The sequence below is a fragment of the Sorex fumeus genome, unplaced genomic scaffold (assembly GCF_029834395.1).
Source record: "Sorex fumeus unplaced genomic scaffold, SorFum_2.1 ptg000003l, whole genome shotgun sequence".
Classification (NCBI taxonomy): Eukaryota; Metazoa; Chordata; class Mammalia; order Eulipotyphla; family Soricidae; genus Sorex; species Sorex fumeus.
The window spans coordinates 54,767,655-54,793,390 of record NW_026606060.1 but is presented as its reverse complement, the minus strand read 5'-3'; the positions used below and the strand labels follow the sequence as shown (position 1 = coordinate 54,793,390).

At 53.6% G+C, this 25,736-nt stretch overlaps 2 protein-coding genes across 2 annotated transcripts in view; one reads left to right on the top strand and one right to left on the bottom strand.

Moving 5' to 3' along the window:
- Positions 1-14,471, bottom strand: part of TIMP3 (TIMP metallopeptidase inhibitor 3) — a 45,091-nt gene extending 30,620 nt beyond the window's left edge. The window contains exon 1 of the mRNA XM_056115918.1: positions 14,315-14,471. Within this exon, the coding sequence (XP_055971893.1) occupies positions 14,315-14,435 (121 nt within the window). The 5' untranslated portion in view covers positions 14,436-14,471. The remainder of the gene's footprint in view (positions 1-14,314) is intronic.
- Positions 1-25,736, top strand: part of SYN3 (synapsin III) — a 391,482-nt gene that overhangs the window by 160,336 nt on the left and 205,410 nt on the right. The gene's annotated exons all lie outside the window — the stretch shown is intronic.

Below are 25,736 nucleotides of genomic sequence, written 5' to 3'. Positions count from 1 at the left end.
AATCACAGGGCAGGCCAGTGTTCCAGTGGTTTTTCACAACCCTCAGCTAGGCCATGGCTCCATCAGAAGGTTGACAGATATTTGTTGGGGGAAAAAATCTCATTCTGGGGCTGGAGTGACAGCACAGCAGGTAAGGCGTTTGCCTTGCACACGGCAGACCTGGGTTCGATTCCCAGCATCCCAAATGGTCCTCTGAGCACCACCAGGAGTGATTCCTGAATGCAGAGCCAGGGGTAACCCCTGAGCATTGCTGGATGTGACCCAAAAAGACAAAAAAAAATCTCATACTGCAACCAGGTAGTATTGTGAGTAGGGTATTTGCCTTACACGCAACTGACCCGGGTTCCATCCTTGGTACCATTATGATTCCCTGAACCACACAGGAGTGATGCCTGGATGTAGAGCTAGGAGTAAGCCCTGAGCATCGCCAGGCATGACCCCCAAACTAAAAACAAAACAAACAAAACACCCTCCCTGGGCTGCCTTCACGGCATGCTGGGTTACATGGTGTTACAGAGTTCACGGGGCCCGCACCCAGTGGGTGGTCACAGAGGACCTCAGAATAACCCGGTTGCTTCCCTACATGTGTTGACCAGAGGAACATTTTTTAGGATGGCTGAAGGCTCAGAGTCCAGGGAAGGAGCTCTCGAGTTCCCACTTGCCCAGGGACACCTTCCCTGACCTCCTCTCACAGCCCACCACATGCAGAATTTCAGCTGGGAAAGAGACAAACCTGCATCGCATCTCGGGAGCCAGGCCGGGAGGTTGCCCTCCATAACCCTGGGGGTGGGGGTTGGGAGAGTGAAGCAAGGCGCCATGAGAGGCAAACTGGAAGATTCTGAGAGACTGGGATCTTTGAAGAGCTCTTGGGAACACCCAAGTTGTAAGTAGGGGACAAAAGGAAGCTGTTCCCTTCTGGCTAACCTGGGGAGGTAGCTGGCACTCAGGCAGAGGGGAAAGGGACTTGCCTTCCCCTGGCATGCGCCTCGCCTGCGAGTCCCCTGGCCAGGGCACAAGACTTTGGCTCCACGCCAGGCAGGGAGGCAACGCGAGGTAACAGAGGGCTCCCGCCTGCAGAGACTCAAATAACCTCCCTCTCAAGTCCCTTTTTGTACAGGGCACCATTCTACTGGCTCGGGGCTCCCCCATGACCCATTTTCAGTATTTATGTATTCTTGTCGGTCACCCACACTAATTGAGCAGCTACTAAGCAGGGTGGCTGTGGCCAGGAGGACCCATCCATTTCCAGACAGCAAGGCTATTCTTGGTTTTCGGGTGTCTATTTAAAGGGTGTTAATCCTCCCCTGCAATTAGACACACCGCTTGCCAACCTGGTACACCCCTGGCCTCACCCAAGTGGGAGGGCCACAAGGCTGTGCGCTCTCCACCTCCCCCACCGCCTCCCCCAGGCAGAGACTGGCAGCCAGGAATCCGCCTCACAGGAGCTGGACCCTTCCACTCGGGCCAGAGCCCAGAGTCTCCTGTTAGCGCAGTGAGGCCAAAAGGGCCAGAAACCCAGAGGAGTAGAGCGGGGGATGGTAAAGTCACACCAGGAACCGTGCAGTTTGAAGCCCAGCTCAGTCCTGGCCCGGCTGCAGTGACCTTGGCTGCATCCACCAGGAAGAGGCAAGACCCTCCAGAATGAACTGGATGTTATAAGCAAGTGACCCAGCCTTCCTCAGCCTGGTCTCCCTCCTGTGCAGGGAAATCATGTTGCTGGGCACAGTTCCTGCCATGTAGGCATATCGAAAATGAAGGAATTCAGTTATAGGTCTATAAAGCCCTCATCCCTGCTCACAGCCCTCAGTCCCACTCCTGGATCGCTGTAGTAAGATTTAACTTCTCTCGGCCCAGCATTCTGCATCGGCAGAAATGAGTCTCCAAACGCTTAGGGAAAGGCCTTGCAGCGTGCCAGTGATGCAGTCAGAGGTGGAGGTCACTAAATGGTCACAGTTCTATGGTTATTTTTATGGGGAGGGGCGGTCACGCCAACAGTGCTCAGGGATCATTCCTGCTGGCACTCAGGGAACTCTTGGCAGTGCCAGGGATTGAGCCCAGGGCAGCCGTGTGCAAATCAAGTGCCTTCCTCACTGTGCTATCTCTCTGGCTACTGCAATTCTTTTAATCCCACTCTGTCTCTCAGGGAAGAGGGTTCCACCTCTCCTAGCTCAGTTTCTCCATGTTGACAGTGTTATTAACTGTGGGTGCGGAATCAGGTGAGACTGGTTTATGGGTGTTCACACGTTCCCTGCTGTGTTGGTTCTGACTTCTAGTGTGTGCCTTCTCTCCATGGCATACTTCAGTGAGCTCTGAGAGGGGGCTGGAGGACCAGCCAGGCCAGGGGTCTATTAGTGTCCCTCTCTTCGGCCTCCCCGTACAATCACTGTCAGTATTAAGGTCCGGCGGTCTGGATAAACCAGGACTGTCTCCTGGTACCATGTGTGGTCCAGGGCCACGTCGGAGAATAAGCCAGCAAGTATGGTTCTCCCTGGCTCCCAATACTGACAACCCACAGGCCACAGGAGTCAGACGCATGGGTGTGGTCCAGCACCTGGAGATGAGCTAACCGCCACCTTTGTCTTGGGGAAGGACAGCGTTTTCTTTTTGTTCCACGAATGCCATGTAGCAACACAACCCAGATCCTCATAGTAAATCTTTCCACAACCGGGAAAAGATGGAAAAGCAGCCATTTCTATTTTTGTTCTATTATTGAATCTCGCGCACACACACACACACAAAAAAAAAATAGTGAGAGAACTGGAGTGAGATAGCTCCCAGTGGGAAGGGGGAGGACGGGTCACCACACACAGAGCCTGGAGGGCACCCCGGTGCCCCCCACCTCTCTGCAAGCTCAGCACACACAGCGAGACAGGGAGTGAGAAATGCCTCTGCGGTATCAGCACGTTCGAGGAATGCGGCGGCTGCTCCCACGAACAACAACGACCGATCTGACTGTGGACGCTGGGGAGTGTCCAAACAGGCTGGAATTTTGAAACTCACTTGCACAAATTTTCAGGCTCCCACAAATCACGTTTGGTGTCGGGGAGAAAGGAGGCAGAGCGGTGAGAGGGGGCACACCCAACAATGCTCAGGGCTTACTCCTGCTCTGTACTCAAGGATCACTCCTGGCAGGAAACGGGGTGGCGGGGGTCATATGAATTCCCAAGGATCTAACCCAGGTTGGCTGCATGTAAGGCAAGTGCCTTCCCGGCTGTACTATCTCTCCATCCCCTCCAGTAATCAGCGTTTTCAGAGCTGGCATGTTAAAATGAAACTATTCTGAATATACCGAATTAAGAAAAACAATAGCATTCATTCCACCTATTGTTTTTCCCATAGTTTTAAACTTTTGACTCTGAGAAAACAGAGAGCTAACATATGTGGTCCACATTCATTGGTTCATGATCTTCTCTCACCTTCAGGTCTGAGTTGTGCTCTCTCCATCCTTCCTCCTTATACACACACACACACACACACACACACACACACACACACACGGCCGAGTCCCTGCTTGAGGAATGGTATGGTCCTCCAGTATCCTCATTCATTGAAGACTTTCTGCCAGGTGCCTCCTTTTGCAGCAGGCAGTGAGTGGGTACAGCAGGACTCCTCGCTTCTCCAGCTTCTAAGGAGAGGCCCCATGTAGTAAGAATATGATGGCCATTGTTTATCAAGCCCTCACTCACCAGGCCAGGCAGTAAGCCAGACTTGGTGACCCATGCGCACTCTCTCTCTCTCTCGAGCTCTCCCACCACCACTGGGGGCTCCATGTTACAGAGATGAGCGCCGGCCTATGAGATGAACGGACTGACCCAGGACCCAACAGCTCTTGGGGAATGGAGCTGAGGCCCAAACGAGCCAGGAGCTGTCCTGACACCAGAACCTGCACACTAGCCGGCCCAGGAAGTGCGAAGGACCAACACAGAAGTTGCGTTATCTGCGTCTCCGGAGGCGTGGAGGCACACGCTCGCTGGAAGCCGCTGTGGCTCCTAGGGAATTGAGGAAATCCTCTCCAAGCTGTGAGCCACGGGACTGACGCTGGCCCAGGGACACGTTTCGTTTGGTCCCTGCGTGTGGGCGTGTTTCTTTTTCATCGTGCCAATGTTTAAAGATCAGATTTCACATTCAGAAATCCTAAGTCTTAGCCTAAGACTGCAAATATGTAGACTCCCCATCTGAGAGATCGGCGCTGGATACTGGCCATCCTTTTCCCACGGCTCATGAACTAACCACAATCGCCACCCCTCTCTATTGCCTCGCCTGTGCCAAAGCCAAAGATGAGTTAGCTATTCATCATCACATTTACCCACCCTTCTGTCATCTTGCAGTAAACCAAATCCATGTTGGTCCCATTTGTTTCTCCAATGAAGGAAAACAAAGAGATGGAGAATGTTTACATCTGCATTTCTTTCATAGAAATAAGTGATATTCAGTACGTTTCCTCTGCAGACAGCTTGCTTCTGTGACTGGTCTTGCAGGCATCTGGGTTTGTGACCAAGAGGGCAGGTGAGGAATCCCAGCTCACTTGACTGCCTCAGTCTACCCCTCTTCATCCATCTCCTCAGAACTGCACCCCAGAACAACAACCTAAGACTCTCTGCCAACTCAGTTCTTCCGTGGGATTTCTATCAGGAAGCACAGCTGTGGGTCTTTGGTGCTTTCTCTCTGTTCTGTTGGCAAAAGGGATGGATTGTGACAGTCCAGCAGGTATATGTTTGAGGTGGGTGCCCGCAGGTCCTGCACCTCTTAGTTACAGTCCTACATAAGAAACTTCTCAGTGACCACAGTTTTAGCTGAGTCACAAGGTAAATTTTCAGGAGCAGACCTTCTCGAGGAGATGGTTGATGGAGGTCTGGCTACAGAGAGGAGTGTCTACCCATCTTTTGTCCAGCCATGCAGCCAGGGGTTTAATGCGTTCATAGTTTCTACCATGTCCATCTTTGACCTTGACTTCCTGCCAGCCTTCTACTAGGGCTATAGGATTGCTATCTGTGGGGCACCTCAGTTCTGCTCCAACAGGAAATTTGCTGGTCAAATGTGTCATCAGATAAAGTATTTTAGTTCATTAGTGGTTTTGTTCCATGGAAGCCTTCATTCCTTTTCTAACCACAGAGATCCTGGCTCTTATCTTCACAGGCCATATTTCTAAAGACATTACCTCCCAAAAAGGTATGGTGGGTGGGTCTTGTTGCACAGTGACTTGGGTAAGCTAAGGAGCTCATGGAGGGAGCTTCAGGCCAGAAACACTTGATGTACTTGATGGCAGGCAATGAGGAACTATAATTGTAAATAGACACACAGCAAAGAGGTAACTGTGTGTGTGTGTGGGCGGGGGTGGGGGGAGCAGGAAGGTGTTCACTGTGCACTGGGCTGAGCCCAGTTCAATCCCCAGCACTACATGATGTTCTGAACTCCACCAAGAGCGATCCCTGAGCCCAGAGCCAGGATTAAGCCCTGAGCACTGCTGGGTGTGACCAAAAACAAATAAACTAAAAATTATAAGTCGATGGAGAAAGCGCATGCAACACTACTTGGTGAGGCTAATCCTCCTGTGTTATGAGAGGAACTACAACTCCAGGGACACTGACTTCCCTGGGTGCTCTCAGAGTCGGGGTGGTGGAACTAGAAGCCTGGCGGCCAGATTCAAGGCCAGTGCATTGCTCTCTGCTCCAAAGTCTGCATCTCCCACCCTGGAGACCTTCACACACACACACACACACACACACACACACACACACACACACAAAACATCAGGTGGCCTCTGTCTTCATCTTGACTGTCCGAACCAAGAAAGCCACCACCATTCACACATCACAAACCAGACACAGGAGATATCATAGTGGGTACAACACTTGCCTTGCATGTGGTCGACTCCGGCTGACCCGGGTTCCATCCCCCAAGCCCTGCCAGGAGTGATTCCTGAGTGCACAGCCAGGAGTAACCACTGAGCATCACTGGGTGTGCCTCTCCCTTCCCCTCCCCCCCCACAAAAAATTACAAACCAAACCTGAATGCAGCAAGGATCCCACATTCGATGGCAGCCCCCCCAAATGCCCAGGCTTCAAAGGTCATTATTATGCATTAGGAAAGGGCCCCGGGGGGCGCTCCCCTCCTCCCACACCCCACATTGATTCTTTTTTTTTTTGCTTTTTGGGTCACACCCGTCAATGCACAGAGGTTACTCCTGGCTCTGTGCCCAGGAATAACCCTGGCGGTGCTCAGAGAACCATATGGGATGCTGGGAATTGAACCCGGGTCGTCCCCGTGCAAGGCAAACACCCTACCCACTGTGCTATTGCTCCAGCCTCCACACTGATTCTTTAGCAGCCAAGCACAAAGGCTCATCATGTCACTGCTCCCGAGAAATGCTCCTTGGCATGTCCCTCTAGCTTGGACCCAGAGCGGCTGCTCCTGCCTGAAGAGATAATAAAGCCAGACATCCCTGAGCCACGCCGTCCGGTTGCTCAGGGGACAGAACTCAGCTGGGACACAGTGGACCCCTGCTCTCTCCTCTCCCCATCTTGGGGAGGGGGGTGCAGCCAAGATGACCAGGGGCTGCCCATGGGAGAGAAGAGAGATGGCCGTGGGTGGGAGACCCCATCTCAAAGCAGGGCTGGGAAACCATCTATAAGGGGCCCCAGAGCAATTTCCAACCTTTTAGTAAACTAACCCCAATCCTCTACCAGTATCTGAGTATCCAGGCACCCCTGGGAAGGCCTGCTGGGTTTAGGACAAGCCAATGGCTTTGCTTTGGGCCGCAATTAATATGTTAGCTGATTGTATCAAGACCCTTGGCAAGAGCTGTCGGTTTCAGTGTCTCTGACTTGGCTTCTTGCATGGGAAAACAAGTAACACTCAGCACCTGTAGGGGTGAGGGAGAAGTTCTCCAAACACCCGAGTCCACTGTGAAAGAAAATGAGGTGCAGTTTGGGGGGTGTGGAAAGGACGGGGAGCACAGAATTGCATGGTCAGGGCCCCAGGGAAGGACCAAGAAACAGGATTGGAGACTTGGTCAGAGCCTTTTACAACCAAATCAGGGTAGTAGGGGCTGGAGAGGATTGGCAATGAAGCAAATGCACAGGCAGCAAGAGATGGAGGAGTGGGAGGGGGCCCAACCCCCCCCCACACACACACATACATAATAGCCCTAGGGAATATGAAGGGGAGTTGTAAATGGGTGGCTTTTCCCCAGATGTGCAGTCACTCTGTCCAGGACATGGGGTTGGGGTAGAACTTTGGGGGGGGGGGGGGAAGGGACATGTAGATTTCAGCATGCCTCTTTCTTAGCAGAGCATACATGGGGCATGGTTCTGCCCCTGGCCCCTGTCCAGGCTGCAGGGACAGGCAATGCCCACCCCACCAGGTGACTTCACGGGAGCAAGGTAACGTCAGGGGAGGCTGCAGACCCCCTGCAGCCATTGTGGCTCAGCTGAAAGTGGTCCTCACTGTCAATGAGCCCGCATAGGCGCTGCACGAAGAACACGCAGGGTGTGGGGGTGGGGGCAATGGAGTAGCATGTGGATACGAAGGGGCTGGACTTGCCCAATCAGGGCTGACCACCCCCCTGCCCTGAGCGACCACCTTGGCACTGGGATCCAAAGTCTTTATAGGCTCTGAGCCCAAGAATCTTCCTGGCAGCTTTGGAGAATGGGAGCTCAAGATGGGACTTGGGGTAGTGACACTTTCTTCTAAGTAGCATGAGAAGCTAGCAAAGGGTGTTCAATGGCCAGGGGATTGCCTGGGTCAAGTCCGCGATGGAAAGTGGACAGTCTGAGCTGGAAGGCACGAGGGACGAGCAGGTGTTGGTCAGGGCAGCCCCCAGGAAGAGCCGAGTTTTTTAAAAATTTAGTTGATTTGGCTGGTTTGGGGGCCACACTCTGCAGTGCTCAGGGATCACTCCTGTCGGTGGTTGTATATGGCTCCAGGATAGAACTGGGGTCAGCCCCATACACAGTACAAGATCGTCCAAGAGCCTGAACTATCTCCAGCCCCTGGAAGAGCCATTTGATGATCAGGACCCAAACCAAAGCCCTGAAGCGTTATCAGGACAGTGGAACTCTCACTGAAGCCAGCACATCTGTGTGCTGTAATGGCTAAGGAGACTCCAGGGCTCTCTCAGCCAAACCCTGCCCTGCCCCCCCCCCCCCACACACACACACTCTCCAGAGTCCTCCTCCATCCCCATGGCCACAGCCCACGCCCAGGCAACAAGGAGGGGAATAAAGAAGGGGGAAAGCCCCCCCACCCCAACCCCCATCACATGAACCTCATTAGGGACAGTCCCTCTGGGATGTCTGTGCCTCAGCAAATCAGTTCTGTGCTCAGGGCTTCAGACAGAGCACAAAGGCGAGAAGCAGGTTCATGGGGCACCCCCATAGCAACGCCTTAGCATCATAAAGGGCCCACTGCTTTTCTGAAACAACACCAGAAAACCGCGTTCATGAACTCCAAACTAACCAGATAGAGGCCCTGATCTCCCTGGGCAGTGTCAGCCCCTGCCCCTTGGGGCTACTCCCACCCCCTTGGTCTGAAAGGGTCTAATCTGAATGCCTAGAAAGGGGCCACAAGGCAGAACCTAGAAAGTCGGGGGGGGGGGGGGAAATGGTCACTTGAGAGAAGCTCTGGGCTTCTTGATTTCCTCCATCTTTCATGTGGAAAACCTGTGAACAGAGCTAGGAAAAAAAAACTGTGAACACAGTGGCGGGAGGTGGGATGGGGGAGAGAGACCCCTGATGGTTTAAAAGGCACCCCTTGTATACAGTGATTCCATGTGCATATCTGTCACTGAGAACTATTTGTCTCAGTGAACACAGATGTCTACCAGGACTTTCATTGTTGGGCTCTTTGTGAGGCTAAAAAAGCAGATAAAAGCCTGGATGTCTGAATAAATGATAGGCCTATAAAACATCAGATTATCATACAGTGGTACATAGTGACCGGTACTATGGCAATAGCACATCATAATATAATAGTATAAACAACAGAGTGGAACACAGATGGTAGTAGTCAAATGGACTTTAGAGCTGGAATACAGGTATTTAAGATCAGGGGCTGCAGTAATGTTACCTAATTTTCTCAGTCTCGTCTGTATGATGGAGCTGACAGAGGACATCTGCCTTTAAACTGTGGAGGAAATGTTATGAGTTTAATGCCTGTCGACAGAGCAAACACAGAGAAAACACTGCGTGGTTTTAGTTTTGTAAAAATTTGAACCTGTGGGGTGCCATATATAAAAATGATATATTATCCATTATCTAAGAATGATCTCTAATATATATTGTCAGTTAAAAAACCAAGGCGCTATATGTCATATTCCACTACTTTAATATTCTATTTCTGGTTTTGTTTTGTTTTGTTTTTGGCTTTTGGAGTCATACCCGATGATGCATAGGGGTTACTCTTGGCTCTGCACTCAGGAATTACTCCTGGTGGTGCTCGGGGAACCATATGGGATGCTGGGAATCAAACCTGAGTTGGCCACATGCAAGGCAAATGCCCAATGCGCTCCAACCCCTACTATTTCTGTTTTTAAGGGAGAAAACTACTATGAATTTTCTGTGGGTACTTACCATAATAAGAAAAAGATCTAGAAAGGAGAATGGAATTTGAGATAGTGGTCAAAAAGGACATTACCTTTATCTGATTTTAGATAGAGGATGAGGATGGATGGAGAAATAAATGGATGGATGTATGGATGGATGGATGGATGGATGGATGGATGGATTTGAGTTTGAGTGGGTGATAGGTGAATGAATGATAGAAGGAGGGTGGGTACATGGATGATGGGTGGATGGATGCTGGGTGAATGAATGATGGGAGGATGGATGGGTTATAGGTGGATATGCACAGATAAATACACAGATCCCTGTACACAAAGCATAGAACATATTCACATAATAACTTCAGCTTTTTAAACACGGATAAAATGGAAAGGGTCTAGGCAGTACAAGTTCTTATTCCCCTTGTATAAATGAGATCCCTGAAGGTGAAAGATATCCAGTAATATGCCTGAGCACACAAAGCCAACGAGTCCCACAGGAAGCCTGGGAGTCCAGCTCCGCCCCACCCACAGCCTTTCCACGCCACGCACGGCCTCCTGAGGCCACCCAGGAGCTGCCTGGGACAAAAGCTAGAAGAAGGGGCCCCCTTGTCCATAGCGGCAGGCAGGGTGAAAGCCAGCGCAACTGGAGAACTGTGTTGTGGGTTTTGTTTTTAATTAATGAACCTGCTGGAATGTGCCATTCAGCCATGGAGTTGAATGGTTCCTGCTGGTCCTGCAAAACAAACCAAAAGTCCCCACACACTAACCAGATCAGCGCCCCTTTCTGCCTTATCTCCCTGGGGAGCAGGAAAGGCACACAGCAGGAGAGACACCTGCTCCTGACCACCGGGGACCCAGCTTCGCCCCGGGTTTCCTCTCTGCAATGCCCGGGCTCTCCCTGGGGCCAGCGCCCAGTTCATCTGCCTCTGCAAGGGGGAAGGACTGAGCGCCCTGCCCCATTCGTGTGCCTACCCCCAGGCTCAGGAATACACACTGAGTCATAGCTTTGATTTGTGGTCACTTTGAGGATTTCTTCTCTTAGCCAAAGCACATTAGAAAGTTGCCTTCATTTGTCTATATTTATTCCTCATAAGAATAATTACGATTATTATCATAATTGTAATTATTAGCTTCTCCCTCCCATAAGGCAACATTTAATTGGAAGTTGTGGCCATTTGGCTGTGCACAGAGTTTCAGCCAAACCAACCCAGCAGTGAGACAAGCGTCTTCCGAGCCACCCATCTGTGCCAGCTGGGCCCGGGAGCTCATCTGCCGGGAGCCCCAGGAGAGGGTGGAGATGGGGCCCTTCTCAAGGAAGGCATCGCCAGGAAGAACTTTTAGGCTCTCCGCTGAGCAGCTGGGTGGCCAGGGTAAGCCCAGCTCCTCTAGGCCTGGGTACAGGAGAGAGAATCTTGGGGGTCTGGCATCCCACATGGCTTTTCCCTCCCCTCCTCCAATCCAGTAGCAGCAGCCTGGGTCCCCTCCCCAGAAGCCAGCTCCCCTCTGAAGTTGGACCCCCCCAGTTCTTTGCTTTAAGTTACTAAGCCCGGCACAGGAGGGGGTGGGGGGGTATTGGGAGGAGGGGAGACATCGAGACATCGGGGCCTCTTTGAAAATGGCTCCTTTTCGAAAACCACAAACACAGATCTGATACCCAAAGAATCCTCTGGCACTGGTCCCTGTCAAAACAATTTGGAGATATCCAGGGACTGTCCTCCAGGGCTGGCAACGGGTCCCCAAGCCGAGCCTCACACTCAGATTTCCAATAGGTCTTGGAGTGGGGCTGAGTGTGAGGGGTAGGGGTGGGGGGGGCGAGAAGGGCAGTTCTGTTCCCCACGCAAGGGAGGCCAGAGAGAAGGACTTGGTATTGGGGAGCAAATTTCTTTCTGCTGCTTCTGCATAACCTTCCCCCGTGCATGCATAAACCCCCCCACACACACACACCCCAATTTGCAGCCGACTCTTGGACAGAGCCATGAGGCAGAGGCTGCCCGGCCTGGCTGAGGTGGCGTGCCTCATTCCGGGCCCCCTCCCTGCCCTCCTGCAGAGTCAAGGTTTTGTCTCAAGTTCAGGGGCAATGACTGGCAGGGAGGGGCACAGACAGCCTGGCTGCTGCCAAGGTCTTTTCTTCCCCCCACAGTAGGTTTTAGAAGCTGGCATGTAGTTTATTCTTCTAAACACTTTGCAGGGCGCAGGGCCTGGAGTTGCCATAGAAACCCCTTTTAACTCCTCCTCCCCCATGAGGCAATGCCAGCCCCGGGGCTTTGGGGGAGAAAGGCAGAGGGAGGCACCTGTGGATGAGGAGAGAAAAGGGCCACCCCAGGCCTGCCGTGCTCTGCCCCACTGGGTTGGAGAGAAGGCAGCCGGGAAGGTTCTAGAATCAGAAACTGGCCGACTCCCTTGCACATCTCCCATGAGCTACAACAGTACCGATTGGGTCTGGGGGGCGGGGGGAGGCGGGGATAAGGATCCACACAGACCCAGACTGAGACCCTGGGGGGCCAGAGCAAGGAGGAGGGGACACAGCTAGGCGGTCAGCGGCAGCCACATCCCAACGCCCTCCTCCTGCAACTGCACCCACCCGTGTCCACCCCACACAGGCTGCCAGTCGGCCGGGTCACATGGTCCGGATCAGGGCCTGCCATCAGAGGTTGTTCCTTTCTTGTTGAGTTTTGCTACTGTGATGTTCTGGCCTTGGGGACCTCCTGGGAACTCGGCTTTGCTATGCGCAGCTGATTGAGGAAGGAGGGGTTCCGTGGGGGGGGGGGGGTTGGATGGGGGGAGTGGGGAGATCTTGAAGAAAGCCTGTGCCATGAGTGAGTTTGGTCTGCAGCAGCAGCCCAGACCCACAAGTGGAAACGGAGTCTCCGTGACTCTCTTTCCCACTGTTCCCCAGGACGGAAGCCTCCAAACCAGGGCAAAGGGGAAGCTCCCCTCCCCAACATGCTCAAACATCCCAGGGAACACAGGCCAAATGGGTCAAGCAAAGAAAACCCCCAGAAGTGCACCTGTCAGCCTCGGTCCCCATGCCGACCCCTCAGGCCTGGGCTCCTTCCTGCCCGGGTCAGCCCCTTGGGCTGCCAGGCCCAGCGGAATTGGGTTGGGGCAGTCGGCGGGGGAGGGAGAGAACCTTGCAGGCAATGCACACATCCAGAGACCAGCCGGGATCCCCCGGGAGAAGGAAGGGTGCAGAAAGGGGGGCCAGAAAGCCTCTCACAGGGGTGACCCCAGGTCACACAAACACCCGTGCCTGCCAACTGGACTGACCTTCAGGTCCCTGAAGGCAGCCACCTCCCTGGCTAGGCCGTGCCTGCCCCACTAGCAGCGCCCCTCCCAGCCCCTCCCCGCGGCACACTTGTGGAGGCCGGCACCCAGCATGCAGTGGAAATTTTTCCTTCCCCTTTACGACTTAAAACACACACGCTCCATTCTTCACCTCTGAATCGACACAGGCAGTGGGCGGCTTGACTGGGTCCCACCCCACCCCCAGTGTGCCTGCTCGCCTCTCTCTCTCTCTCTCTCTCTCTCTCTCTCTCTCTCTCTCTCTCTCTCTCTTTCTCCCTCTCTCTCTCTCTCTGTCGTGCACGCGCACACGCACACACACGCACATGAACGCACAGCGGGGCCACTGGCCTTGCATGCTTTATGAGCTGGGCAGGAGGGGGCAGATGTTTTCCAGCTGTTGCTGGCCATCCCGGCACTAGTGTCCCAAAGCCGCCCCACCTAGATCTCCCAGGACAGAAACGGCTTCTGACACTCAGTCTCTTCCAAGGCTTCTGACACTCGGTCTCTTCCAAGTCCCACAGACCATCCGCATGGGCCGCCCTGATATGCATCTATCTTTGGGCTTTGGGTGACAAATCTATTTCCCACCGCACATTCTCTCCCCTCGCCACACATTTAAGGGGGTAAAAAACCCGTCTTCCTGTGAATTCTCACAGCTCTGCCGTTAAGTGGTCCCTCGCACCTCTAGCTCACCATCCACACTCTCAAATAGGGCTTCTATGGGGTAGGGGTGGGGGGGAAGGGGAGGGGTAGGCCCCCCTCCCTCCTCATTTCCCCCACAAATCCACCCGAAACTGGAAACTCAAGTCCCAGAAGCTTGGACTTTGCTCGCTCCTGGGCTGGGTCTCCAAGGACAGAATGAAGTATGAAGTCCGTGGGTGCAGAAGATAAGAACTCGGAAAACTTCAAGTTTCCCTACACAAGGACCGAGAACTTCGGTTTTATTTAGTTAGTTCGTTATTCTGTTCACTATTCAGCAACTCAGCACTTGGGTTGGCACTCCAAGTTTTAGGAACAACCCCCCCCACCACCACCACCACCACCAACGCCAAGTTTTAGGAACAACCCCCCCCCCCCCCGTAACCCCCCTCAACCCGCTCTTCTTTCCCTGCCCTGCCTCCCAACATCAGCTCAAAGGGAAATTTCATAGACGTCAAACGAACCAAGAGGACACCTCACGCCCTTAAAAGGGGGTCGCCGAGGCTGCAAGGGGGCGCGCTCAGCCAGGATGGGGTTTTCGCTGCAGGGCATCCGCGCGCCGCCGCGCCCCCCCCCCACCCCCACCCCTGCAGATCTGCTCCAGCCCCTCACCCGCGGTAGTAACTACGTCTCACCACCCCTCGCGAGCCCAGACCGACCAAGAGAAGGAGCGGATCTCGCCGCCCCCCCCCCACCCCCTCTGTCTCCCCAAGCCCACGGAGCGCCGGCTGCGGCAGGGCAGCGGCCGCGCGTGGGACGCGGGGGGCTCGGGACGGCGCGGACGCTTACCGATGTCAGAGTTGCAGAAGGCGTCCTGGGGGTGGCTGGGCGAGCATGTGCACGCCTCGGCGCCCCAGTCGCCCAGGCTCCAGCTGCCCAGGAGCACGACGAGCCCGAGCCAGGGAGTCATCGCGGGGGGCTGCCGCTGCTGCTGCTTGCTCGTGCGCCTGCAAAGTTCCGTGCGCGCTGCCCGCGGGGTCGCCGGCGCCGAGCGCTCGCGTCCGGCCGCGCCGCGCAACTTTGGCGACGTGCGTGGAGGGGGTCGCGGGGGTGGAGGGAGGGGGGTGTGCTGGCCTCCGAGCGGCCGGCGGGACGGGGCGCAGCGCGACGCGACGCGAGGCGACGCGGCGGGCCGGTGGGGCGTGCGGGAAGGCGAGCCCCGAGCGCAGGCTGCAGGCGCGGGAGGAGCAGGGAGAGGAGGAGCCGTCCGAGCGCCCGGCCACTGCCCGCTCTGCGCCGCGGCCCCGCGCCGGGGAGATATAGCGCGGAGCCCCCCGGCCCGCCCCCTCCGACCAATGGCTGAGCGGCATTACCTCATCGGCCCTCCGCGAGGGGGGCGGGGCCGGGGCGCGGGGCGCCGGGGCGGGGCGGCCCCCGGGCCGTTCAGAGCCTTATAGGGAATAATGTGGCCGTGGGCACGCGAGTGCGTGGGCCGGGACGCGCCTGCGACCCGCGCGCGCCCGGAGGCCCGGGGAGCGGCGCCCCCGCGCGTCCCCCCGCACCTTCCCCCCCGCTCCCCCCCAGATCTCCTGCACCCTGGGCCCTTACGCCCACCTCGCCCACTGACCTGGACCAGAAGCAAGTCCCAGCCACCGCACCCCAGGCCCCTCTCGGAGGCCGCCCCAGCCAGGTGGCAAGACGTGGGGTGCAGAAGCCAACTCTCAGCACCTTCTCCTCCAAGTGCCATCAGGGTCGGTGGGGTCCAAGACGCAGGGCGAAGGCCTAGGGCCTCTGTCCCCCTCCTCCCTCTTTCCCACACCCCACCCTTGACTCCTCCCCTCCCCCCCACCCCCCACCCCCCCGCAGCACTACCACCCACCCGACTGCCCTGGACCAGGCGATGCCCTCTCGCCGCTGCCTTTGCGAGCTGCCTGTCATCGTGGATTGTTTCCACGGGGCTCACGCAGAAGAACCTGTGAAAACGAGCCAGCCAGTTAGTTCCCTTATGGCTCCTGGGGTGAGCACAACTGAATTGCAAATCAGCCAGTCCCTGTTGGAACACACACGCGCACCCGCTCCCCGAAGGAGGTGACTCCGTGTGGCAAAACCGGGCTCAGTGGGTTCGATATGGATGCGGCGGGGGCTACTTTCTGTGGCACGGGCAAGAGGAGGTGCCTGCCGCGTGGAGACATGCACCAGGAGAAGGCAGGGACAGAGCCAGTGCAAAGGTCCTGGAAAGACTGAGCCCCAAAGCACATGGGCACGTGGTAGCTGCAAAGCACAGACCGGTCTCCGTGGGCACAGTAAGGAGTTCGGGCCAATGGGTTGCAGCAGGGAGAGTGCCCAGGACCTTGGTTTCCAGTGAAGAATCTAAAAACTGATACTATGATGTGCCTCACTGAGAAGTAATTGATTCTGCTTTATAATTTCCCATCCCTGTTTCCTTCTCTCTCACCGTGATTCCTCCTTAGACATTAAAAAGACTTTAAGTCATCCACACTTTCCAGATGAAATTGGCACCAAATAGTGTGCATGGGCAACTAGCCAGGAACTCCGTTCATTCATTTCCATCCTAAGAAGGGTTTTATATGGGTTGGGAACGGGGCTCAGTAGCAGAGTACATAGTTTTCATGTGCAAGGCATGGAATCAATTCTTTGCACCTCAAATAATAATCATAATCATAATAATAAACAACCAGTAGAAAGATGTTCCCTGGACCTAAGCAACAATTAATTTTCATTGTCTAATGGCCCTTTGCAAGAAGTAAATCATCTTTTCTATGCTGCTGTGCATCTCTTTTTCACCCTGCCATCCTGTTCAAATAGAGCTTTTCTGGCTTAAGAAATCCCAAGTATTTGCAACAACTAAGATATAAATACTCATCGGAAATGCAATTCAGCCTCTTTCTCAGAAACGCCTCCGTGTATTTCTCCAAGAAGTGACCTGGCTGGCGGATGCAGATATTTTCATTGGAAATAGGATTTTCAAGAACATTGTCTTCAATTCCTTCTCTTCCCACTTTTAAATGTTTCCCTTGCAAGGTGGGGGAATTTAGCATCCATATCTTCCATCCTGTGCCCTTCCCAGCTTTGAAGCCCCTCCCTTAAACTCTTGTCCACTTTTCTCCCTTGCTTGATGCTGTACTAGCACCTACCCCTTCGTTTCATGGGACCCGATCATAGATTTCACTCCAGAACCCCTCTTGAGGCTTGAGCTATGAGGACCACACTGCCCTTTAGCACTCAGAGCACAAAGTCAAGTTCCAGGAGACTTGGACTTGGAGCTGGCCAACAGCGCGTTAAGTCCTGAAATGAACCCATCAGGATCCAGGTGGCATGAGGACATACTTGGTGGGATTTGGGAGTTTCGCTTCTGCAGTCATGTGGAAAGTCTCAAAAGCCTTTCCAGATGAAATCTACTTTGGATAAGCATCTTATCGGCGGCAAGACCCTCTCTCCTCTTTTCCTTCTTCCTTAAGGTTTGGTCCAAAATTGCCAGTATTTCCTCCAAGAAGGGGTTGAATGTCATTATCGGGCAGCTAACCTTTGAACCTGAACTTAAGGCAGTGGGTTCCCTAAGGAAAGTATCTGAGGCATTTGACACAGCCAGTTCCTCTGTCACGTGGGCACCACAGTGATCTGGTTGTTTTTCCAGCTGAGAGGTCATGAAATTGCCTTTCCGTTTCCTCTTGCTTTCTACCCTGAGTTAATCTACTCAATGCCTTTGGGGTTCCACTGCCCTTTTCGTTGGAACATTGTCCCTCCTGTCTAACCCAAGGGAGCTCTTTTCTGCCGGTCGATGAAGAGGCAGCTCTGTCCAAACCCAAAGGAAGAGCAAAGGCAAGCTTCATAGTCAGATGAAGGGAGCCCCCGTCCTGCAGGGGGCTGACCCCTCCAGCAGGGGGCCCTCCCAGCCATCAGTGGGAGCATCCTGGTGCTCAGGGACCTAATGATATGTGCTGAAGCAATAGCACAGCCGGTAGGGAGTTTGCTTTGTATGCGGCTGACCCGGGTTCGATTCCCAGCATCCCATGTGGTCCCCTAAGCACCACCAGGAGTAAAGAATTACTTCTTTGAAGCCACTTACTAACCTAAATGGAGAGTACTTGGGGCAAATGGTGAATCATGCAGAGACGCTTGCCCACTTTCTCTTGGCAGCTTGGGACTATCTGGATTCATTAAAGCTTGGAAAAAAACAGTCACATGGGCTCTCCTCAAACCCACAGAGTGAACTGACCACTGTGTCTTTCCAGGTGAGTTTGTGGTCACATCCTTCTGTGGGAAGCTGTGGGCACAGAGTAGTCTGATGGCAGGGAGGGAGAATACGATCCAGCCGGATAAGGAATCTGGCCCATGACTCTCGGTCAGCCAGTGCTGGAGCCAAGGTAGGGCTCCAGTGGCCCTGTTGTATCCCGTGCCACAGCCAGACACAGTCGTGACTCTGTGTTTCAGAGGAGGGCAGACAGGTGTGTTTCTGGCTTATTTCCAGTCTCACCATATGCCAGATTCCTCCTGCTCTAACTAAACATTTCTCTCGCCTGATCCAACTCCCCTGTGAGCCAATCAGAGGGGAGATAGTGCCCGACTTCCCTGAGGCTTATGTCTTGAGTGTTGATTCTTTCCTTTTCCGAATATTGTCGAATCACTTCGGACAACATTCCGAACATATTGCTGCAAAGAGAGGAGAGAAACCCTTCTGGAGAACAAAGAAAGGGGCTGGACAGAGTAAGGAGGGAAAATCCGAAGACCTGAGACTTGTTTCAGAGTAGATGGTATGAGCGTGGGTTCCCCTGAATACCTCCACCTGGCCTAGGTAGTGCCCAGCACCTCACCCTTAGGCTCTTGCATTAAATCACCAGCCCTGTTGGCCAGCTATTGTGAGGAGTGAGTGGTCCCCAGATTCCCATGAGCACTATTTGGAAACCTCCATAAAAAGGTACCTATAGCAGAACAAGCTTGGTACCAGAGCAATAGTACAGCAGGTAGGGTGTTTGCCTTGCACATGTCAGACCTGGGTTCGATCTCTGGCACCCCATAAGGCCTCCCAAGCCTGCCAGGAGTAAGCCCTGAGTCTAGTAGCATATGACTCCCCCCAACCCCAACACCAAAAATTTAAAAAATTAAAAAAGAAGAAGCAGTAGAACAAATTGGCATGTTTCCTCTCCTGCCCAGACCTCAGTTTTCATGTTTATTGGACGACATAGGCCAATTCAAAAAGACCAAGATCCTCCCCCCAAAAAACTCTCAAGGATAGGGTAAATGTTCCAGAAGCTACTTCTTGTCATTGAAACAGGTCTCAGGTAATCAAATGTATCCGAGCCTGCCTCCATGCCTCAGTGCTCTCCTGCCTTTCATGCTCTGCTCTCTCCTCCAAGGCTCAAACCGAAAACAAGAATAGGGGTGGCTGAAGCACTCTTTACAATAGCCAGAATCTGGAAAAAACCTGAGTGCCCGAGAACAGATAACTGATTAAAGAAACTCTGGTACATTTACACAATGGAGTACTATGTAGCTGTTAGAAAAGACGAAGTCATGAAATTTACATACAAGTGGTACTACATGGAAAGTATCATGTTAAGCGAAATGACTCAGAAAGAAAGGGATAGACATAGAAAGATTGCATTCATCTGGGGAACATAAAGGAACAAAATAGGAGACTGACACCCAAGAATGGCTGAGATTAGTACCAGGAATTTTACTCCATGGCTTGGAGGCCAGCCACACATGCTAGGGGAAAAGGCAGCTCAGATAGAGAAGGGAGCACCAAATAAATGATGTTGGGAGGATCCTCCCAGGATGGGAGAAGAATGCTGAAAGTAGAGTATAGACCAAACGTGATTGTCACCCATTGCCTCTTTTGAAAACCACAACACCCAATAAAAGAGAGAGATCAAAAGGGAATGCCCTGCCACAGAGGCAGGGTGGGATGGGGGGGATGGGGAGTGGGAGGGATACTGGGATCCGTGGTGGTGGGAAATGGGCACTGGTGGAGGGATGGGTGTTTGATCATTGTATAATTGAAACCCAAGCACAAACTTTGTAAGTCTACGACTGTACCTCATGATGTCTCACTAATAAATTAAAAAAAAAAGATTAAAAGAAAAAAAGAATAGGGGTGGCAAGACGGAGGGTCTTTCTGCCTCTGGGATGATCGTCCCTGTCTTCAGTTTTTCAGAATTTTTTTTTTGTCTTCAACTTTTTTCAGAATTCACTGACATGCCTTCAGATTCCAGCTTAAATATTATTCCCCCCCACCCCCGCCACCGCCAAAAAGCCTTTTCTGAGGCCCTCCATCCCCAATATTTGCCAGCCCTCACCTTCCCCCATATCCCCCAAGGCACCCTGAATTTTTTCCTTTCACAAAGCTTAGCTGCCTGAAACGTGATTGTTTAACCACGCGGGGCTCCCTTCCTAGACTATAAACCCCTCAATTTAGGGGTAACAAAGGCGAAGTGTTGAAGCCAAGAAAGTCCGGAAGTGGGGCTCTGATGGGCCCCACGGAGCCTGCCTGGCTCTAATAAGCAGGTGGGGCTCCTCGGAGGAGCGCAGCGTCCAATTCCGCTGACCGGTGCTAGGGGGCGCTACAAACCAGAGAACGCCCCTTGCCTCTGCTTGCAGGCCCAGCCAGGCTCACTGAGAAGGAGGGAGAGGCATAGTCCCCGACCCGGCTGCGGGGTGTGGGTGCTTTTGAGTGGGTAATGCTGACCCCTCCCGTCTGCCGCGGCCACAAAGCTCGCAGCCAGCAGCCCGTCTGGGTCCACAGTGGTCTCACCTCGCCCCCCTCCCCACAGCTGGCCACAGGCCAACCCTGGCGGGGGGGGGGGGGGGGGGGGGAAGCCGGAGGGAAGTGTGCTCCCACCCCAGCTCCGTGCTTATGAATCATGAGTGTGGGCGAGAGGGGGATCCGGGAAGGCGCAGAGGATGCCCTGGGCCCGTTCCTCCAGGGCAGAGCTGACTGCTGAAGTTCAACCTGGAGAAAACGTTCCTGACAAGCCGTGGGTGCCTCCCTGGGAAGGCTCCTCTCTGCCCTCGCACCCTCTGACCCAGCCCGGGCGCCTCACCCGGCCCACAGCTCACCTGAAAGTCCTTACCTTCATTCAGAACAGCCCTCTGCAGGCTCCAGACCCAGGGTAGCCAAGAGCCCCCAGCCGGCTTCTGGGAAGTGGCTTCCACAGGTTGTTTTTTTGCTTTGTTTTGTTTTGTTTTGTTTTGTTTTTCTGTACCTGACCCATGCGGGCAGAAACACCTTTCCTCACCTCTAGCAGAGGCCAATTTCACAGCAGTAAACTAGCAAGTGTCTCTGGCCCCAGCTCTCCCCCAGACCTGCCAGCTAGTGAGGCCCCTCAGCAAGAGTCTCATTTACCTGCACCCGGTGGGTTCACATTTCTTTCCCCAGGGGACTCCCCCCATCCTCCAGACTTGGTGCTCTTGGGTCACTCGCTAGGAGACCATAGGGGGTGCCAGGGGAAATCAGACCAGGATTGGCTGCATGCAAGGCAAGTGTCTTATCAATCCAGTGCTATATCTGCAGCCCAACCTCGCCAGAAAACACAGGTGCCCTGTAGAGATTTCCTGCCTCCGCTATTTTTGTTGTTATTATTATTATTATTTTGCTTTTTGGGTCACACCCAGCAATGCTCAGGGGTTACTCCTGGCTCTGCACATAGGAATTACTTCTGGAAGTGCTCGGGGAACCATATGGGATGCCAGGGATCGAACCCAGGTCGGCCATGTGCAAGGCAAACGACCTACACACTGTACTATAACGCTAGCCCTTCCCTTGTGTTTTGAGGTGGTGGGAAGTCATCTTCCCTCTCTTGCCTGTTGTTATTATTATTATTGTTGTTATTATTATTGGTAACAACCATGTGTCTGCTTGGTGGCTCCTCCCTGGGAGGGGCACGAGACTCAGGAAGGCCTCCTGGACCCCATGGTAACGTCTTCCTTATGACCTGGGACTTCATCTGTTTTTCCTTGAACTCGGGCAGCCCTCTGTGGTTTCCCTGAGGGCTGCAAGCTCAGCACCGTGCAGGAGGTGGAATCCCTCTGAAGGGCAGCCTAGCAGCTCCAGAGGGACGAGGCCCACGTGTTACACCCGAGTCTCCTCTCAGTCTGAGTTGGAGGAGACGACGCCCTTTGGGCCAAGGCAATTGATTGGTCACCACAGAACATCCTGGAGCTGAGACTCACTTGTCCAATGCTCTGGGGAACCGTCCCAAGAGCCTCAGTGCAGCCATCAGTCACTTGGGATACTGAGCCGCCTGGGCCTTCCTCTGCCCCTGTCTCTAGCTGTGCCTCCCTCTCCATTTTCTTCGAGTTTCTCAGCACTTCTTGGTGTTCTGCCCCGGCATCCTTGCCCTCCCATGCATCTCCTGCTACCAGGCTATCCATGCCACAGTGGCCGCTGCGAGCAAAGCTTGCCTCCCGAGTTCCGGTTCACACTCAGCATCCACTGGCCAGCATCCTCAGATTCCAAACTCCCTTGTCTTAGCCTCCGTGCCCTTGGATGCTGCCCACTGCTGCTGACCCAAGGGGGCACTGTAAAATCTTAGCACGCCGAAGGTTGTTTGTTTGCAGGCTCTCTGGACGGCTCTATCTCACCGCCTGCGTTCAGTGCTCTTGAGCCACTGTGTGTGGCCTGGATTGGGACGGCTGTTGGCCAAGGGCAGACGAAGGAAGAAACGAGAGCCAGGCTGGTTGGTCTTAGATGCAGTTTATTCCAATCCTCTTCACTCCTGTCTCTCCTCTGCCTCCTTCTCTCCTGGGCCCCAATCTGGAACCCTTTCTCCTTCTGGCTCTGACTCTGGATCTCTGGAGCCCGAGCTCTCTAACTTCTGACTCTGCCCTCCAAGCTTAGTCTTAGTTTATATAGCAATCACGTAAGGCGGTGACACAAAAGTGGGTTGAACATTAACAAATCAACAAAAAGAGGTAAGACCACTCCTCCAGATTAACTCAAGGATAAAATCTCATCTAAAGAGATTACTCCAGATTACTAGGAGATCCGCTCAAGGGTGGGATCCTAACAAGGGTGTGTTCTTTCCTCAGCTAGTACTCTACTTAAATAGTTGTAGTAAATCTACTTGTAATATTTCTAGCAATGTTATTCTGTGTCTGACACGCTACCGAGAGTATTCAATATGCCAGACACAGTAACAACAAAGTCTCCAATGGAGACGTTACTGGGCCCGCTCGAGTTATTCTGTGTGAGCACAGTAAGAGATATAAACATCTCACTATACATTCCACAGTCCTCAGGTCAGGTTAGTCTTCCTAGCCCCAGCAGGGTCCTACTCTCGTCGTTACTTACTTTTGGATCATGACAGCATTTGTCCATGATCATGCCGTCAACTTATAGTTGAGTATCGTGGCGTTTTGGCCTGGCCCATTTTGATGCCAGGGTAGCTCACAGCTTATCCATTCAGTCCCTCGTTGGGACCCTGCTTTTGGGGTGCTAGGAACTAAGGACAACTGAGTCAAGAAAGCAGATGCCCAGGAGTAAATATTATTTGGAGTCAATCAACTCCCAAGTTACAAATCATAATATTAACTGTCTTCCTGTGTCCATACAGAAAGGACATTGCTTACAATACAAGCTTAGTGTCCTTAGAAGAATCTGATCTTACAAGCTAACAGAATCTGATTAGGGAGAAAAGGTGATTAACTGGCTGGGGAAGAGAGCACAGAGAAGATTTTACAGATAAACAGGAATGGGAGTGACTGGGGAGCACTGGGATGGGTGTGACCCGATAAACCTAAGCCACCTGTCACTGTCACTGTCACTGTCCTCCAGTTGTTCATCGATTTGCTCGAGCAGGCCCAGTAACATCTCCATTGGAGACTTTGTTGTTACTGTGTTTGGCATATCAAATACATCATGGGTAACTTGCCAGGCTCTGCCCTGTGGGTGAGATACTCTAGGTAGCTTGCTGGGCTCTTCGAGAGGGGCGGAGGAATTGAATTCGGGTCAGCCATGTTGGCTGCGTGCAAGGTAAACGCCCTACCGCTGTGGGAGGACAAAACAGTGTTATCCTACAGGGCAACATCATTAAGGTTCTGGAGAGCGTCCGCAGCCTCTAGCCGCCCTTTCTCCTCACACCCAACCTCTCTGCTCCCCATCAGCTCCCTCTGCAGGTGGCGCGTTCCCAACCCTGTTGGCCTCTGCAGAGATGTCAGTGTGCCCCATCTTCACCAGTTTAGCATCTTCACAACTGCTCCTCTAAACTTTCTCGAATGTAGATCTGAAATCCTGCTGTCCTTGGCGTTCAAAGTCTTGAATTCCAAAGGAAAGAATGCCTAGCCCTCTGACCAGGCTCCTTCCAGTTCCAATGGAGGAACTCATTTGCATTGAAGACCCCCTCCTATGGCCCCCTTTCCCCCTGCCTGAGTTAGGGAGCTACAGACCCTGGCCAGGCTCTCCCCTGCATGCCCAATGCCTCAGTTCTTCTCTTCCCACCCCGCGGGATCCAACTCCTAGTTTCCTGACTCTGAGGCTTGCACACACCCTCTCCCGCCCCCACTCTTTGCCTGGAATTCCCCCCACCCCCATCACACTCCCCACTTTCCTCCCTCCCATTCAGCAGCTTTCACAAGTCAGCCAGAGTCGCTGTCATCCCGACCCCTTCTCCACCCAACTGCTCCCCGTCTCGGGCTCATTCCCCACCCAGCTTACTCCCACCACCACACGCACTCAGATACCCCGAGAAGTGGGGTCTTTCTGTGTGATTCTGGACCAGGCGCTCCGGATTATTTCAAGGGGGCTACGGGTGAAAATTGTATAAGTGGGGAGAGGAGGCCTGGGATGAGAGTAGAGGCCAACTAATAAGACAAGGGTGGGGTGGGGGGCACAGAAGGAACAAGGTTGGCAGAGAGCCCCGGTGAGCGAAGGCTGCGAGACACTGGTCTAGACAGCACGCGAATCCAGGAGATTCTCTAATGCCTGGCACAGCCTGCGTGTGTTGTAAGCTCTTACCAAATGTAGAACCGCCCCTCTGCGAATGGCCGGGGGAAGGTGTGGGCGCCTGAGTCTCACCCCTTTACAAGCTGCCCCCTCACCCCCCCTTCCGCAGGAACTGCAGTGAAGCACCTCAGACCCAGAAACTCCCCTTGATTCAGCATCACATTCACGAGTCCTGGGGTCACGGTCACCCGCAGGCGAGCAGCCGACCATATTTCCCGCTGTTTCCAGGGAGCTCATACCCTCATGTCAGCCTGACCCCGAGGCTCCTCCTGGCAGAAAGAGGGAGCTTTGTGGAGAGCTTTCTTGGGATGGAGGGCGGCCTGCAGTCAGAGCACAGGCTCTGCCGGCCCCTGGAGACAGATGTTTCCACTGAATTCTTCTCCCTGCAGCAGGGAAGGCTCTGCTCGTGCTCACTCTGCACCATCTCACTGGGCAGCGGCGAGTCCAGCCCCCATTGCCCCTCCACATCTATCCCAGCCTCACTCCTCCAGTCTCCTCTGGCCTGGCCTTTCTCTGCACGGGCACCACCAACCTTGGAAACTCAGGCTCGACGGATGGCGCTCCCGACATCATTTAAGTTGGGGTTCTGAATTTGGAGCCCTACTTTTCCCGGCCTTGACCTGCTACTAGGAGGGCTGAGTGCAACCAGGAATGAGTGTATCTGCTGTGGGGGGGGGCTGTAATGTTTCAGGCCCCCCCTCTTTCCATATTGGGGAGCAGGAGAACCCCTCCTGACTCAACTCTATTTGCTTCACAGTGGTTGGATCATATGAGATTGTTGACTTCTTGGCAGAGCGGGGTTCCCTCCTTCATCCTATCACATACCCCTTGAGGTGTGATGCCCGCCTCCTCATTGGGGTTCCAGCAGTGATCCGGTACAGGCCTGCCTTCTAGGAGTGTCCTGTTTACTGGGAGAAAGAAGCATGCAAACGGGAGAGACAGGAGCTGGGGTGCCTAGCCAGGCAAAGGAGAGATGTCGGGGAATCCATATCACAGTAAGACAAGTTCTTAGAGAACTGGGGGGCACCAATGCCGTCCCCTCACTCTGACATGGGGAGAAAGGAAGAGAGCTTTTCGAGGGTCACACAGGATTGCAGGCACAGACCAGACAGGAGGCAAATCCCTTGGTCCCTTGTCCCGTCCATCCCTACTGGTGTCTCTAACCCAACTCTGGGATCTGGGTAATAGACCAGAACACCCTTCTCTGCCTTGGAAATCCCCTCAACTTGGGGGTCATAGGCTGGAAAAGGTAACTAATGGGAAAAAGGATGAGGCCCAGGAGATAGCATTGCATACAGCAGACCCAACGTT